Below are 15,663 nucleotides of genomic sequence, written 5' to 3' on the forward strand. Positions count from 1 at the left end.
CACAGCGGCTGCCACGGGAAGTTTAAAAGCCCCGACAAACCCTGCGGTAAGGGGAAAGCCAGAGGAGGAGAGAGGAGGCGTGCAGCACGTCGCTGCCACTGCGGCTTCCCCAAAGCCAGAGCCTCAGGCAGGCAACTGGGCATCAGTCCAGCAGCTGAGGTGAGAGCCAGAAGCCCCGGTTGGGGCAAGAGGAGTGACTCCCAGCCTTTGCTGGGAGCAGAGCAGCAACTCAGGAAGTTCTCCCATTCCCGAGGAGCAGTATTTTTGAGAGCAGGGGAGAGAAAAAAGAAAAGGATCCGAGCTAGCGGCCGGGTCAGGCGGAGACGGAGCCAGGCTGCCGGAGGACGACCGTTGGCCTTGGGAAGGCCTGCCAGAAAGAAGTGCTTCAAGTAGCGGCGGATGACCATCTCATCAACAAGTGACCGGTTGGCGAGTGGACGGGGTGCAGGGGTGGCGGAGCCCAGTGGAACATCTGAGGACCCAACCGTGAGTACCCCCCTTTACGTCGGGCGAGCCCCTCTGGCAGAAGATCTCCACTGAACCCCTCCTTCGAATCACTTAACATCCAAGTCGTGGCAGGGGGGATGGGGGGGGGGGGCTACCAGACGAAGGGCGGTACCGGACGGGAGGCCCACAGACGTCACAGCCGCTTAAAGGTGGGGAGAGGTGTGAGGGGCAGGGGGAGCAGGGCCTTGCTGTACTCTTTCTACTGTCTGATCTCTGGTCTGTACCTCAGGGCAGTTCCTGATGCTGAGGCTGTTCCAACATGTTCTCACAGGCTGCTGACCATCCCTGCAGATTCTCCTGCTGGGTTTGGGAGTGTGGGAGGAGCGGAGGGGACAAGAAAGGTTGCAAAGCACAGTTCTGTCTGTGCATCTGTCCATCCACCTACCCAATCACAGCAGATCATGCTGTTGGGAGCATTCAGGGGACCAGCACAGGGACTGCCTGGGGGGCTGGGAATGGCAGGGGAAGGTAGCAGCAGTGGCAGCCAGCAGTCCCCAAAGGAGAAGCCTCAGGCATCACTGGAATAGCTGGGGCAGGTGCGGGGTGCTGGACAGGGAAGAAGAACATTCATCCTTAACAGGATCTTGTGGCACTCTTCCATCACTCTCTTGGCACACTGGAATCACTGAACTAAAGGTTTTGCTTCATCATGCTGAGTAAAAGTACTGGCAGTGATAGTGATACACAACATGGTTTGATGTTTTCCTTTCCTTTCCTGTTTTTCATATTGCTAACTGACTCAGGCTGGATTGATCCTTTGAGACAGGGAGGGAGAACCAGATACTGCAATAAGTGTGGTGTTGCTCTCTCTTTCATATCAGCACTGAACCAATTACCCAATACTGTGTTAGGAAAACAATACCATTTTCTAGTTCAGTTATGAAATGAATGTTCTGACTAGATCTAGATGGGAATTTCCAACAGCTTGCTGGCCACAAAAATGAAACCTTTTCTCATGAATATATCAGTTTTGCAAAGCTCCATGGGATACTTTCCCCCCATCCCTCCTAGTTTTTATGGTGAAAACTGCAAAATAACTTAACGGTCAGGGCATTCATTTGGGTGACCCAGGCTCAGATCCCTGCTGTGAACCAGTCTTCTAAAATAAATGCCCTGACCAAACAGGTCATTGGCTAGCCTGGAGTGGACTTTTCTGCGAAACCCCCCTAAAAGTCTTGGTTTTGTCCTACTGCTAAATGAGAAATAAAAAAATAAATTAAAAACATTTCATGGGATGGGAAACAGTTTCTCATTCAGCTCTAGTGCTGACTACTTATACTTATTCTTGTTATTATTATTAAATTTTCATAGTATTTTTCATAGGAACCTCTCAGTCACAAAGTTCTTGCTCAAGAAATTGTGTTCTTTGAACATAAATGTACTAAGCATTGAATCACTGGCGACACGTAGGGGGTGTATGTGCACCCCCTGAGTGTGGCAGTGACCCCCTATGAAAAGATGCTGCCGACCCTGTTGGCAGTACCTGTGGGTGTCTGTGACTCACCACCCCCACCACTGACACTGCCAGTGGCACCTGTGGATGGTCAGCGATTGCCGCTGGCTGCCAGCAGCGTCTGCAGGTGGTCGCTGACCCCTGGTTGGTACTCACCACCTGCCCGCCCCCCCGCCCCACAGTACCATAGCTACCTGAGGGAGCTCCCAGCTTACCGCCGCCATGCTTTTGCTACCACTGTGAACCCCCAACTGCCGGGGGCCCAAGTCATTCATGCATTGAACAGAGTAAAAGTAAACCTCAGTTCTTGCCCCACCTGCCATGTGCATCTGTATTTTGCTAATGATTAAGTAATTCTTGCATATAATTTGTTCATAATTAAGTTTACAAAACTGATTGACTTCTTTAGGAGGATTCATACGGCATAAATGGAAGAAATTTGTAGTTTTATTTACTCTTAAATAATATCAATAATGGATGAAATCTTCCAGTCTTTGTTCATCTAATATTAAGATAAAAACCCGTATTCTACTAAAGTGGTAGTTTGCATGAGTAAAGGGCAAAAATAAATATTTTTATAATTAAAAATTAAATTAATTAACTAATTGTATATATTTAAAATAATTTTATTAATCAATCAATCAATCCTAGCTACAGGGATATTGTATATTGTCCTCCAGGTAAGGACAAAAATTGTCCATCTAGTTTGATATCCTGACTGACCGAGGCCAGCATCAGCTGCTTCAGAGGAAGTATTAAATCACTGTAAAATCTGTTCATGGGCAAATTAAAAGATATCTTATGATCTGACATGAGGCATGAGGGTTTGTACCCCTTTCACATGAACATAACATATTAGGACTTTAACATTTCCTTACAAGCCTTGGCCTTATGGCCCATTTAACATCAGAATGGAAGGATATGGGCCTTTATTACTGAAGAAAAAAAAGTCTATGCACTCTTGATGGGGAATAATTAAAAAAATTACAGTTTCCCTGACAATAAACCAGAGAGATGGATAACTTTCCTTCCCCTCACATAAATTTATCTAATGAGAAAGTATAAATTAACATTATAGATATGATTTATATAGTTTAATATGACTAAATGTTATTGCCTTAATTAGATCACTGGATTAACTTAAGTTTTATGTACATTTCAAAATCATTAGAAAAAAAGAGGATAAAAAAAACGCAATGACCTATTTTTCTGGCATTATATTTCTGCATAGGAAACTATTATCTGAAAAAATGGATTACAAGTTTTATTTAAAGTGGCAGAAGTAAGCCATATACCAGTCTCTCTCTCACAGGTAACAGCATCTGCTGTTGATGAAATACAATGGGTATCTAAGACACATGCAGAAAACAAGAGATAAAATTAGCTACAACCCTAGAACACAAACTCTTCCAAAGAAATGATCCAGCAATGAAAACATATATGGCTGATTAGAAGCAATATGGAATTAAAAATAGAAGTTAGAGATCAGAAAAGAATGACAAATCTCCTCTCTCCAGGTGTATCTTTACAATCTTGCAAAAGCTACACAAAAATACTTTGGCTTTCAATTTGACGTCCCACTCTGCAAAACTCTCCTATATTCAACTCCTTTGATTCAAAGAAACACTTAGAAGTCTGAGGAAAAAAACCAAAACCCTCTAAAAAAATGCTCTTTTTTATAAATTTGCTTCTACCTGGGGAAATTCTGCTTTCTGTACTGTTAGCATTGCTCTTGGCCTCCAACCTGCACTTATGCTATTTTGGGGCCATATTTGCTTGAAACATTTGCTGGACTAGACCTTCTCCTGAAGTCAACGGAAATGGAAATGATTATGAAGCTGGGATATGAATTCAAAATGCAATAAACTGACTTGGGTAAATTATCAGAACAGCATTCATCTCAGCAGTTGTCTCAATTGTACATTAAAAGAAAGTTGAAGAACATCTCTTATCCCACACAAAAGAGTAAAAACACTGACTTTGAATCAACCTAAATGTTAAAAAAAGCCTACTTTATTAGAAGTGTCCCAGCTCTTTGTCCTCAGTCTAAATGACAATGGTCAGCTGCCAGCTTAGTCACTTTCATCAACAACATATTTTTATTTTTTCATTGTATGGGAAAAAGTTGTATGCAACTGACTTCAGCTTAAAAATCACCCACATCAGTCTTTGTGTCAGATCCTATTTCAACTGTAAGGCACTTGACTGTGATTCTATTCCATGTCAAGTCTCTGTAAAATCATTAACATGCCTATTTTGGTAGATGCCATCATCTAGGTTTAAACTCTTTAAAACTTATCCTAAGCAGGGGGCCGGAGCAGGGTGGGATATAATGATATGTAAATGCTGGATGCCCAGAATTGGATGTGGTCCAGAGTGTTTTGACTTTTTCAGAGGGCATACAAGGACTCTACCTCCCCTGCTTACAGTTTTCTATACATTTTATAGAGGGAGCTTTTGGTCTCCATGGAGTTCATATGAAACCTTTTAAAAGCACATATCTGTCACCTTATGGCTAGGGACAGAAGTTCCACATAAACCATTTTAAGTGATCAGAAACTGGGTTAAACCTGTAACAGAACAGAAGTTCAGTGCACATAAACCAGTTTCAAAATGGCTGAAACTGGTTTAAGATAAACCTGGTTGAATGTAATATCAGGCTTATCTGATTTGGGTGAAACTGGTTTATGAAACTTCTGCCCCAGACCCCTTCCTGGTTCAAGTTAAATCACAGTCCCTAAGCATCCCAGCATGCTTTTCAGCCCTGGGCTGTGCTGTGCTGTGCTGTCAGCTTCAGCAGAGAAGGGTTGGGTGGGGGGAGGCAGGGACTGCCCCCGCCCCCAGGAAAATCCCAGCTGGAGCCTGGGGCCAGGGAGCAGGGTTAAACTTCCCTTCCCCTGAGTACAGAGCTTCCTTGCCCTGCTAAAAACATACTGCTGGTTGTGACTATGGACTACAAATCAAAAATGTACCTGGAAGCAGGAAGAGAAAGTGATGAGCAACCCTGCAGAGTCCTACTGTTGTGATTCTGGACTGCCAATCCCAGAGACCTCGGGGGCAACAGGAAGAGGAAGTGAACACATAGCCTATGCTGGCTACATGTCAGAAAGCTATGCTCTAGAGCCCCCTGACTTATGGCCTAAGCCACTGCAGGTATGTGGTTTCATTTCCTGAATCAAAAGTGAATACCTGTCCAGTTGTTTCTCAGTTTAATCTCTGCATTTTAGAGTAACCCGCACAGACTGAATTGATTCAGCCTTGGGCTCTTTGACTGTCTGTACTTAGCCTATAAGTTTCCATTAAATATTCCTTTCTTTACATATGTATTTTCTTCCTGGGTCTGAATAGCCCTTGGGGCTCCCTCAATCCTTAAAGATTCCTGATGGCCTAAATGAGACCCAACAGGCCTTGGAACAGAAGGAAGAATAATTCTAAGGCAACCTTATACAGACCGAAAGTATGACTGAAATCCTTTGTTATGAACCAATACTTAATCCCATCTCACAACAATCCATGTGCCAGCGCAGTTTAGTGCATTATATACAAGTGTCAGTGGCCAAAGGACAGGGTCAAGTTCCATAGGCAATACTATTTAAGCAAATGCATAGTTTAAAAGTCCACGTGTATATTTGTTTCTACTGACACATGCCAACATCTTAACTTTACCTATTTTTAACACCCATATATGGGGGCTGTGCATGTGTGAGATTAACACATTTCACTTGCTGAAGTTATTTATTCTTTGTGTTATCTGTTTTCAATTTAACTTACACTGTTACAATTTACTAACTACACCAAGTGAAAATGACAAAAGTAAAAATGAATTAACCTGATCCCAGTCAGCATTCTTTTCATTATCTTCATAATAAGTAGTCATATATTCTCCATTCTTATGCTCTGATGTAAAAGGAATATTTATGTTCCCAGTATCTCTCATTGTCATACTATGTTGCCTTCTTTTGTGACTATGGATTTGTCTATTTGTGTTGCACATTCCTCCAGACCTCAGCTTGCTTAGAAGTTCGTCTACTTCTAGGAATTTATTAGAAAATATGATGTCACTTTGTTATAAATGCAAAAGAAATATCTCACAGTATCACTTGTTGACAACTTAAAATGGAATACAGTACGTTAATTTAACTAATAACCAATTTTTTTCCTCTAGTAAATTTGGAGATAAAAGACTCAAGTTGGACAGCTTGGCAGTCTAAAGTCATCCATAAACTGGCGGATATTTTTCCACATTGTGACATTAACATGTTTTCCTCTTGAACATCTCTAAGAAAGAGAGAAGGCAACTCACCCTTTATGTCATGCAATCCTCTGTTGTAATTATTGATTTGAACTGGCTGCAAATTATTTAGTAGTGAAGGACCCTGGGCTTGCATGGAATAATTTGCAGAGTAAGGGCCAAAATGATTTTTGTGAACTAGAGGATTGTCCATTAAGCTCATGGCAATGAATTGGTGACAATTTGTTTCAAAGGGCTGTTTAACTAGTAAACAGATATTAAAAGTGTATGTAGCCCCACATTATTTTATAGCACGTGTTATTTAGAACATTTAGCTCCTATCAGTGTTTCAGTTTTGTCTGTTACAAAAACTAGCAAAGTAACTGTAGTCAGCTTTAATTTTTTTCCAGTGTTTGCAATTGCAATTTTAATGCATTTAAAATGACAAATGACTATAATAATCAATATAAGCTTAAAACATAAACACTATAAAAATTGTTTAGAATATCCTCTGGATTCCAGGAATGGCATCCAGTGACCACAATGGGAATCTTGCTTTTGACTTCAGGGGAACCTAGTTTTGTATGTAATCACATACAGCACAGCTGCACCATGATTGGCTGTATCCACTGCTACGTTATGAGTGCTATGTTCACAGTTTTTAAGAGGCAGGTATTTATTAAATACCCAGGTTTAATTGAAGTAATGTTGTCTTGGAATTAGAAAGTGGGACTGGGAGTTGAGAGACTTCAGTTCCTCTGTGCTTCAGCTTATTTGCTCTGCAATCTTAATTATCAGTTTGCCCCTTTGACTCAATATAATGTAACGGGACTGACAATATTTTCTTTTCTCAGTAGTGCATCATGAAGATTAATTAGTATTTTTGAGTTTCTCATAAAATGCTATCATTAGCCAATGAACCACAAGTCAAAAAACATTATCTGCCTTAACTTTAGCTCTTACTGGTATTAGGCATCTAAATTGGCTTAATTTCCCAAGTGCTGAGCTTCCAGCATCTCTTACTGAAATTAATGAGAGCTGTTGCTGTTTAACGGTTAGAAAATTAGGTCCTTTGTTCAGATTCCTTATTTTTTGGTCCATTTAAAAAAATTCTAGGGTGTACATATTCATAATTAAGTTTAGCTGTATCCAGAAAAGTAGCTAACAAAACTGTAGAATTTCAAATGGACTTTATGGCCATGTTTACATGGTATACTAACTGCTCCCAAGAGCAGTGTCCTCAAGCTCATGCATTGCTCTGGGAGAGCTGCTTTCTAAACTCTAAGCATGGTAGCTGTGCCTCACATACACTGCTCTGGAGCACAGTAATTTACCATGTAGAAATGGCCTATATGTTCTAAACTCACTGGATGTGAGTGACATTAGAAAGTGGGTAGGGGGAAAGGTGCAAACTTTTGAATCAGGTAGAGATCATAAAGTATCCAGTCAAGACAAGATGGCTAATGCCTACAGCACCTTCTCTCAGAAGCTTCCCTTACCTCACACTACAGTTGTGTCTAGTACACTCTCAGAGAGAGGCTACTCTGGGCAGTCCCCAGGATCTAGTAACTAATATCACTTTAATTAATAGTGGAAATACAGAGATATGTTTTATGTGACTGAAAAGGGTTTTCAAACTAAAAGTGAACTTGCCTCCCAGCATTCTTCTTGCACTTAGAAGAAATCTACCTAGTAAATATTAGATGAAGAGGAAATTCAAGTTCTCTTTAGCAAAATGCATAAAATCTTTTTGCCATTTCCGGTAAGTACTACATACAAACTGACACAGAGGGCAACTTGAAATACACAGCCTTACCTGCTAGTTGGAGTTCATTAGTGCTGTTTAGAGAACTGAAAATATATTTTATAAAGAACTCTGGGGCAGGTAAATTTGATTTCCCCATGCAGACTCCTTGGAGAGCCAACGTAATGATTGTAGCAGCCAGGCGAGGAAGCGTATTTTCATCTGCACCTTCACTGTCCAATATATCAGCTTTTTTCTCCAGAACACTTACATCAGTGCACTGAAACCAGGAGATAATTGAATTAAGACATTCTTGGTCACATTAGTTAACATAATCAGGAGGAAGGAGAAGAAGCTGGAGAGGACAGAAGCCTGATGTTTAGGCAGAAGCCCAACATTGATGTTATGATGTAGGGCATAACTGACAGCGCTGAAAGGAACAGAGGGCTCAAGGACCTAAGACTGATTTCTAAAAAGGAGGATTATGTGAGATTCATTTCAGTCACATAAGGGGAAAGACCTAGGCCTAGGAAGAAGGAAAGGAACTTGAGGCAACAGTTAAAAGTGTTATGGCCAATTAGTTACTTTTCAAGTTATTTTTCATGTCATTTCATGTCTTTTAGGAATTTTGCTTCCAGCAGCACAGCTAGTAAAACCCCTAAAATGGGCAGAAGAGCAAAGAGAGGAAGGGATGTTTTGACTAAGAGGAGTGAGACTCAGAGAATCTAGATGAAGTTTCTACCTCTGCCACAGACTTCAGATTCAGTCTTGGGTAACAGCTTTAATTACTTCTATTGCTCATCTATAAAATGGGTGTGAAAAATGCTCACTTTCTCCTTAACCTTTGTCTCTTTTGTCTATACTGCAAGCATTTTGAGGCTGTTTTTTCACAGTACATGTTTGTAGTGCCATGTTTGTAGTGCCTACTACAATGAAGCCCTGATCACAGCTGAAGTCTCTAGGAGAGCCAAAGAGGAGGAAATGTATGAGATAAATGTAAAGAAAAGGATAGTTTGTGAATGAATACCTACATGCATTTAGTACAACTACATATAGAGTTATCATAATGACAGGAGTGAAAGTACACTGAGCATGCAATTACAGTGACCAAACCTCATTACAGTACATATCATACACAAACATACTTCTGCAAATGGGTTTGAACTTTTGGTCTGAACCTTGAAACTCCTTGATCAACTCTCATCAGAAACATTTAGAATCATATTTTCATTTTGTTCTAAAGGTGGTGTAGTCTCCTGATTATACTATTCCAACATGCTTGTCTGTTTTCTGGAAACAAAAGATTCAGATACATAGTCATAGTGACCTTGCCTTGGCTAATGGCATACTGCTAACTTTTTGCAAACAGCAGTAAGGACAAAATTATACAGGTTAATAGGGTCTTATTCAAGTTAACTGGACTGAGTTTAAAAAGCCATAGATGCAGTAAATATCTATTAAGCCCACACACATCTCATACTGTACACATCATAAAAAGTCTGATCTACAGTCAGTATCTCACCATACAACCTGAAGATCTTTCTCTGCTTCTAACTAGATAAATTAGTGGTTGTGATTGAGGAGGACACAATTGCTATACAACCATAAAATGCAGACAACTGACTAAAATGATTCTCTTCTCTGGTCCTTGGATTAAATGTCTCTTCCCCTAACCCTGGGTTCTATGATTAAAGGCATTAGATGTGCTGTAGAGTTCTTCAGCATCTTAGATAAAGTTTCTTTCTGTCCTCATCTTAGTGCATGATTAAGTCACAGTTACTAAACAGGCTTTCTGATTGCACTGTAAATAAACAGACCACACAGTAAAGCACTTGATAGACTGTTACTCAATCTTGACATGCCAAATAGTCACCAATGCCTCTTTATAATTGCTCAGATACTGCTCAAGTTCCTGGAAATCAGCACTTTCACTGTGACTTAGAACCAAACATCCTAGTCAATGAATAATTTATGATGGGAAATGATTACACAAAGGACACTAATGGAAAAAGGAATTGCAGGCCCTCTGCTCAGGCTGCCTAGTCAAAGGCATCTAACCTGTTTGCTCTCACTACTGCTACTAGAGTACAGTCTAAATTAAAAAGCAGGGAGATGGGGAAAAAAGTTAATTTCAGGTTCATTACAAAACCAAGGTTGTGTGACATGAAAGGATCTGATAAGCTTTTCACACAGGTCAATGGATCTCTTACACGAATGGTTCCCAGAATTTCTCAGTCCATGGGCAACAATAAAGAACAAGTGACATGCTGAGGGAAACCTCTTATTTTTTTCTCCCTGCAAACCTGACATCTTGTATCTTCTGACCATGAATAATGTTGGAGAGCCTCTGCCCCCAGGTCACAGGCTGGGAACCAAGTGTCATAATATCTGGCTACTTTGAAAATCTAGTAAATATGTTTCATTACTTTAAACTGTGAGACTAGATTACTTAGATTGTAAATTACTTGGGCAGGACTATTTTTTATTCTTTGTTTGTACAGTTCCAACCACTACAGGACCCTGTTCCTATTTAGTCCACAGGCTCAAACATAAACAAACAACAATAAATAACAGGTAAGCAACACCTTTTTCATTATTTTAAAAGGATGTTTATAGTTAAATAAATGAATGTATTATGTGCCTTTCCAAATGTGAATTTAGTCTTTTTTGCATAACTCTTTCCACCAGGAGGCGTTTACCATGTTAGGTAAAATTAGCTTCAAATATAGTTGTCAATGGCAGGAGATAGCCACATCTTTGGGTGACTTCCCTGTTACATCCAGCTGGGGGGAGAAGGTGGAATGGAGAGGGATTAGCAGGGAACTGGATACAGTGACCAGAATCTGATTCAGATTCAGTTGGAAGCAGCGTTAGATCGACTTGGGAATTGCCTAAATTGTGCCAATTGGGTGTAGTCTTTTAGAGAACACTTTAGTCAAGTGCATCCTTATGGCAGATCTAGCACACAGCCATTTTATCTTTGTCAAGTATTTTGTTGTTTATAACTACTGGATATTTTGTTACCTGGTTTTCAGAAGTTTTAAAACGTTGCCTCATTGCAGCCAAAATATCTTCAGTTTCATTCCGTGAAAAATAATAGCAGTCTTCATCATGCCTTAAACTGAGCAAACTATGCAGGTAAAATTTATAGTCTTTGTTACTCAGACTGATCTTGGAAGAACAGATATCTCTTTGATGAATAATATAGTAGAGAAGAATGAGAGAAATTCTCTGGAACACTTCTTCACTGAGATGGTCCTCTAAATCTCCTCCAGCTATTAATAACAAAGCATCTGGTTCAAGGCACTGTGAATTATTAAAGAAATGGAAATTAGGTTTAAATAACATCATTATTAATCTCTATACCTAGGATTAGAGAAGAGGGGAGCTCAGATTTATTATTAAAGGCCTAGTCTTTAGCCTGCACCAATGCAGAACTTTGTGGTAAAATTATGATCAGTAGGCAAAAAAGTAAAATTGTGCGATATTAGAAGCAGCTCCCCCCCTGCCATATTCTGTTCTATAACCCTCTCTACCTGGGAGTAATGGGACCAGTGCCTAAAGCCTTATCCCCATTTAAGGCTGATCCAATGTTCACTGGAGCCAGCTCAAGGATCCCCATGGACTTAAACAAGCTTTCTTGCCTACACTGCAGACAACTGTCACTAGCACCAAACTGTTCTTTAATTTCTGCACAACTTCCACTCATACATTCATGAAGTTTTTAGAATTAAGTCTACAAAGAGCCAAATTTGTCTCTCAGTTACATCAGAGTAAAAGTGAAAGGAATCAGGATTACTCTGTTTTTGTATCACTGTAAAACAGCAGAATTAGGCCTGTATTTTTATGGATTTTTAAAAAATATGTATGAATTTTTCCGATTAGGTAGTTATGTAATATTCACCCCTGTGCAGTGAACCAGGAAAAGACCTACACACTGATTAACTCCTCAAAACATGTTTTGAGAAAGAGTGAAATAATGCACATGCCTTATACAGGCTCTCTGCATGGCATGGCTTACACTTTCAGGGAAGGTAGAATATGTTAAAACAGCAATATTACAAAATGCCTCTGCAAGACTCCATTTATTCCCATACTTATGCCCCTTTCACTGTCACCTTAGGCAAAGTTCATTGTAAACTGAAAGGCCTGGAAGACCAAGAAACTCTGGCAGACTGAAGAACTATGGATAAGAAAATTCCAGAAAAGAAATTCCATTTCTGAAAATTATTAACAGGAGTGATGGAGCCCTCAGCTCAGTTTAGCCCAATGCCTGCTAATTGGGGCACTTCATTAAGAAGTTGAAAATGTGCTGGACAAAAGCTGGCTAATTCTTGCTCCCCATTTTCTTTCCACCCTGTCTTGTTATTTAGACATCTAGTTTAGGTTCAGGTAGATTTGTCCTCCATCAGTGAGCTGGATCCCAACAGCACATCTCCCTTTGGAGAGGCAGAATATAATCTAGAGCTTCTTGTTAACCCAACCCATCCTTTCAAATATACCCAATGTGAAATATAGGCAGAGGCAAACATAGGTCGTAGTTACACAGTAACGTGGTAGCAGCATCCTCCAGAATGCTGTGCTGTTTGGGGCTTCTTAACCAGGGAGAAGCATAGCTGCTTCTGCACTGCTATATGGGCAGGTGTAATGGGCCTGAGGTTACAGGTGTAATGGGCCTGAGGCTACTCATTGCAAGAGTAGCCATGATGCCCCCAGAGCAAGGGATAGACATTCAAAAAGCCAGAGATTAAATTGATTCAATCTTTGCAGGTTAGTTTAACCTGGCTAGGCTGAACTAGTTTGTAACTGCGCAGACATCCCAGATATGTAGGGACATGTTTGCAGTGGCTAAGGCTAGAAGCTGGGGGGTGCTAGAGCAGCCCTCTCTTCCCTTCCATAGCACTGAGCTGAGGGGGGCCATGGCCAGACCCCAGCAGGATGCTCTAATTAGCCCAACAGGGAACTGATAACAGTGTTTATCACCCCTAACTCAGTGTTTATTACCCCGAACTCAGTGTTTATTACCCCATTAAGAAAACAACAGAGGGATATTACCAGCTATCTGTTGATTCTGCCTGTTGATTCTACCTGTTGATTCAGCAGGGACCATAGCCAGCATGTGGTGTGCTAGCTAAAACATAGGCACTTCTCTGCAAGGCAGGGGAGAGGGGGGAATTCCTGCTTAGCCGCAAGTGGTCAGGGGAACGGGGGGAGCAGGCCACAGCCTGTGTCAGAGCTGCAGCCAGGGAGCAGAGGGGAGGGGCCAGCCCTGTTGTGGGAGCACCCAGCCCAGAGAACATGTCCGGATGCTGGGAGAGTCTAGTTTGTCTTAAAGCAGCAAGGAGTCTGGGACAGACATTGCATAAACCGGTTTGAGCCAAATCAGTTAAATCTGATACTACATTCAACCAGGTTTATCTCAAACTGGTTTCAGCCATTTTCAAACTGGTTTATGTGCACTGAACATCTGTTCTGTTACAGGTTTAAACTAGGTTCTGATCCCTTAAACCAGTTTATATGTAATGTCTGTCCCTAGCCCAAGTGGCCATACAGCTCCTGCCCACTCAGACTTCCTGGGTACCCTCCCTCTTTTTCTACTTGTCACATCTTCATTGGAAAAATTGGATTATAAAAAGGGAGGCTGCCTCAGGGTCCCAAAGTGAGCCCTTTTTGTTTCTGTTCTCAGTGGGTCAGTCTTTTGTAGCCCTTTTGCTCAGCAGCTCTTCCCTTTTCTACCTGCAAGTCCAGACTGACTGACTGGCCTCAGGTACTGGCCTTATGTGCCTTCCATGCCCTGCCACTTCCTGTCAGGTCATTCTACAACCAGACACAGGATTTCCCATTTTGACCCTGATGAACAACCTGCTTTCTCCTGTTGCAGCTTAGCTCATCTGTTTGCAGCTCTTTATTTCTGAGCTGCCTGTCTGTCTGCCCTAGCACAGCTTGCTGCTGTGCCTTCATTCCCTAATTAGGATGTGTTGGAGCAGACATCCAACATGTGTATAGGTGCCCCCAGTCCTTAGTTGCCTGGTAAATTGAGACTAAGTTCTCTCTAAAGCTGTGGATCTAAAATTTTGATACTCATTTTTTTTTCCATTTCCAGAGCCTGGAAAGCTTTGTAGTTTCATTGCTCTTGGTCTCCATTGACTTGTCAGTTTTATCAAGACCTCACCCATTCCTTAGAGGCATGGAGGAAATGGCCTGTGGATATGAACTAGCCTTGCATTGGGCCAAGTGAAAACAATAATGATAAAACTTTACAAAGCCATTCGCATTGTGTTCATTTATCTCTACCTACCATGAACAGCCTTTGATGTTGCAAATTCAAGCTAGTGCTTTCACTGTAGACTGAAGAGTTTAAAAAATATCTGAAAATTATATGGGGAAAATTATTACCGATATGTGAGAAGTAAATGATACTAAGTCTTTAAGTATGCTTGATATTTGGAGTTTCTTTTTACAAGACTAGATCAGTCATATAAATAATTTGCAATTAAAGCATTTCAGAAGTTCATTTCTGTTTAAGACTGAACTTCTTACAGGGCCAAGATTCAAGGTGGCTTCATCCTAATATAATGATTTTAGAACTCATTTAAATGTTTCCTTCATTAATTGAGGCACTAACCAGATTACAGTCCTCCTGTATCCCATTAGTCCGCTGTGGACATTCAATTCTCTCCAGCAATATTTTGATCAGTTCCCGTGAATGGTTCTTGTGGAACTCAGTGCTGTTGTCAGCTGAAAGAATGCGTAAAACTTCCATCAGCACAGAGCTGCCATCCTGCTTATGCTCTTTCCTAGGCTGTGCTTCTGCAGTAATTGTGCTGAATATGAAAACTGAATATACCACCCAAAAAGTTGGATGCTTGGTCAGAAAGCACATTTCTTCTTCTTTCTGTAGCGCAAGTCTGTGCTGAGTGCTGTAATGTGGTATGCACTTCACAAGTTAGACTTGAAACCGGAGGAATTTCTATGGCAAAGGAAAAAAAACCCTTTAATTAGAGTGACTGCAATATGTTTGAAAGGATTTATTAATTGTTTGGCTAAGCTGATTTGCAGTGACAAGCTGTTTCTGAACAACAGGGGGTCTGTAGAAACTTTACAGCCTGAAATAACAGGAAACTAAGATAAGTGTGGCCTTAAAAATTCTGTAGAATTATGGATAAGAAGGTGAATCAGACTACCCATCCCCCACCACAAAACTTCTAAATGGTCATTTTTCATTTCAGTGTTATGCTACTGTATTTGACAATAATCTTCTTTAGTAAGTATAAGAAAATACCGTTACTTTTACTCCATTACAAAGATTCCCAAGGACTGGCGACATTCATGTACACTAAGTACAAATAAAGTGTGATGAAATAACTCTGATAAAAATGTACAGTAACGATGATATTTAGTAATGATATATAGTGGTCTGCATCTTCAAAACACATTACAAGCATTAACAAACATGAGTTGTAAACAAAAAGAAAAATCATATGGTAACCAGAATTTATACTGCTTTATAGTTAGAGGAAAGTTACAAGTCAGACATCATAATGTTGTTCAAACAGCTTGTAAAAAATTAAACTACACAAAAGGCAACTAATTCTCACTTTAAAAATTCCAGATGCAAAGAGAGCATTCCAAATAGTCAAAGTGACTACTATCCTGCCCATATGCTACCTCACTGTCAGATTTCTTTTAACTCTAATTAATCCTGCCAGAGAAGCATGGTAATGGGGA

General features: G+C 40.6%; 1 protein-coding gene across 1 annotated transcript in view; it reads right to left on the minus strand.

Annotated features, from left to right (window-relative positions):
• SLC39A12 (solute carrier family 39 member 12) overlaps window positions 1–14,818 on the minus strand; it is a 41,020-nt gene extending 26,202 nt beyond the window's left edge. The window contains exons 1-4 of the mRNA XM_025210098.1: window positions 14,561–14,818; window positions 10,960–11,241; window positions 8,008–8,215; window positions 5,790–5,992 (exon numbers count right to left, since the gene is read on the minus strand). Of these exons, the coding sequence (XP_025065883.1) occupies window positions 5,790–5,992; window positions 8,008–8,215; window positions 10,960–11,241; window positions 14,561–14,818 (951 nt within the window). The remainder of the gene's footprint in view (window positions 1–5,789; window positions 5,993–8,007; window positions 8,216–10,959; window positions 11,242–14,560) is intronic.
• Between the last annotated feature and the right edge of the window lie 845 nt (window positions 14,819–15,663).

Source organism: Alligator sinensis, unplaced genomic scaffold, assembly GCF_000455745.1.
Source record: "Alligator sinensis unplaced genomic scaffold, ASM45574v1 scaffold234_1, whole genome shotgun sequence".
Lineage (NCBI taxonomy): Eukaryota > Metazoa > Chordata > Crocodylia > Alligatoridae > Alligator > Alligator sinensis.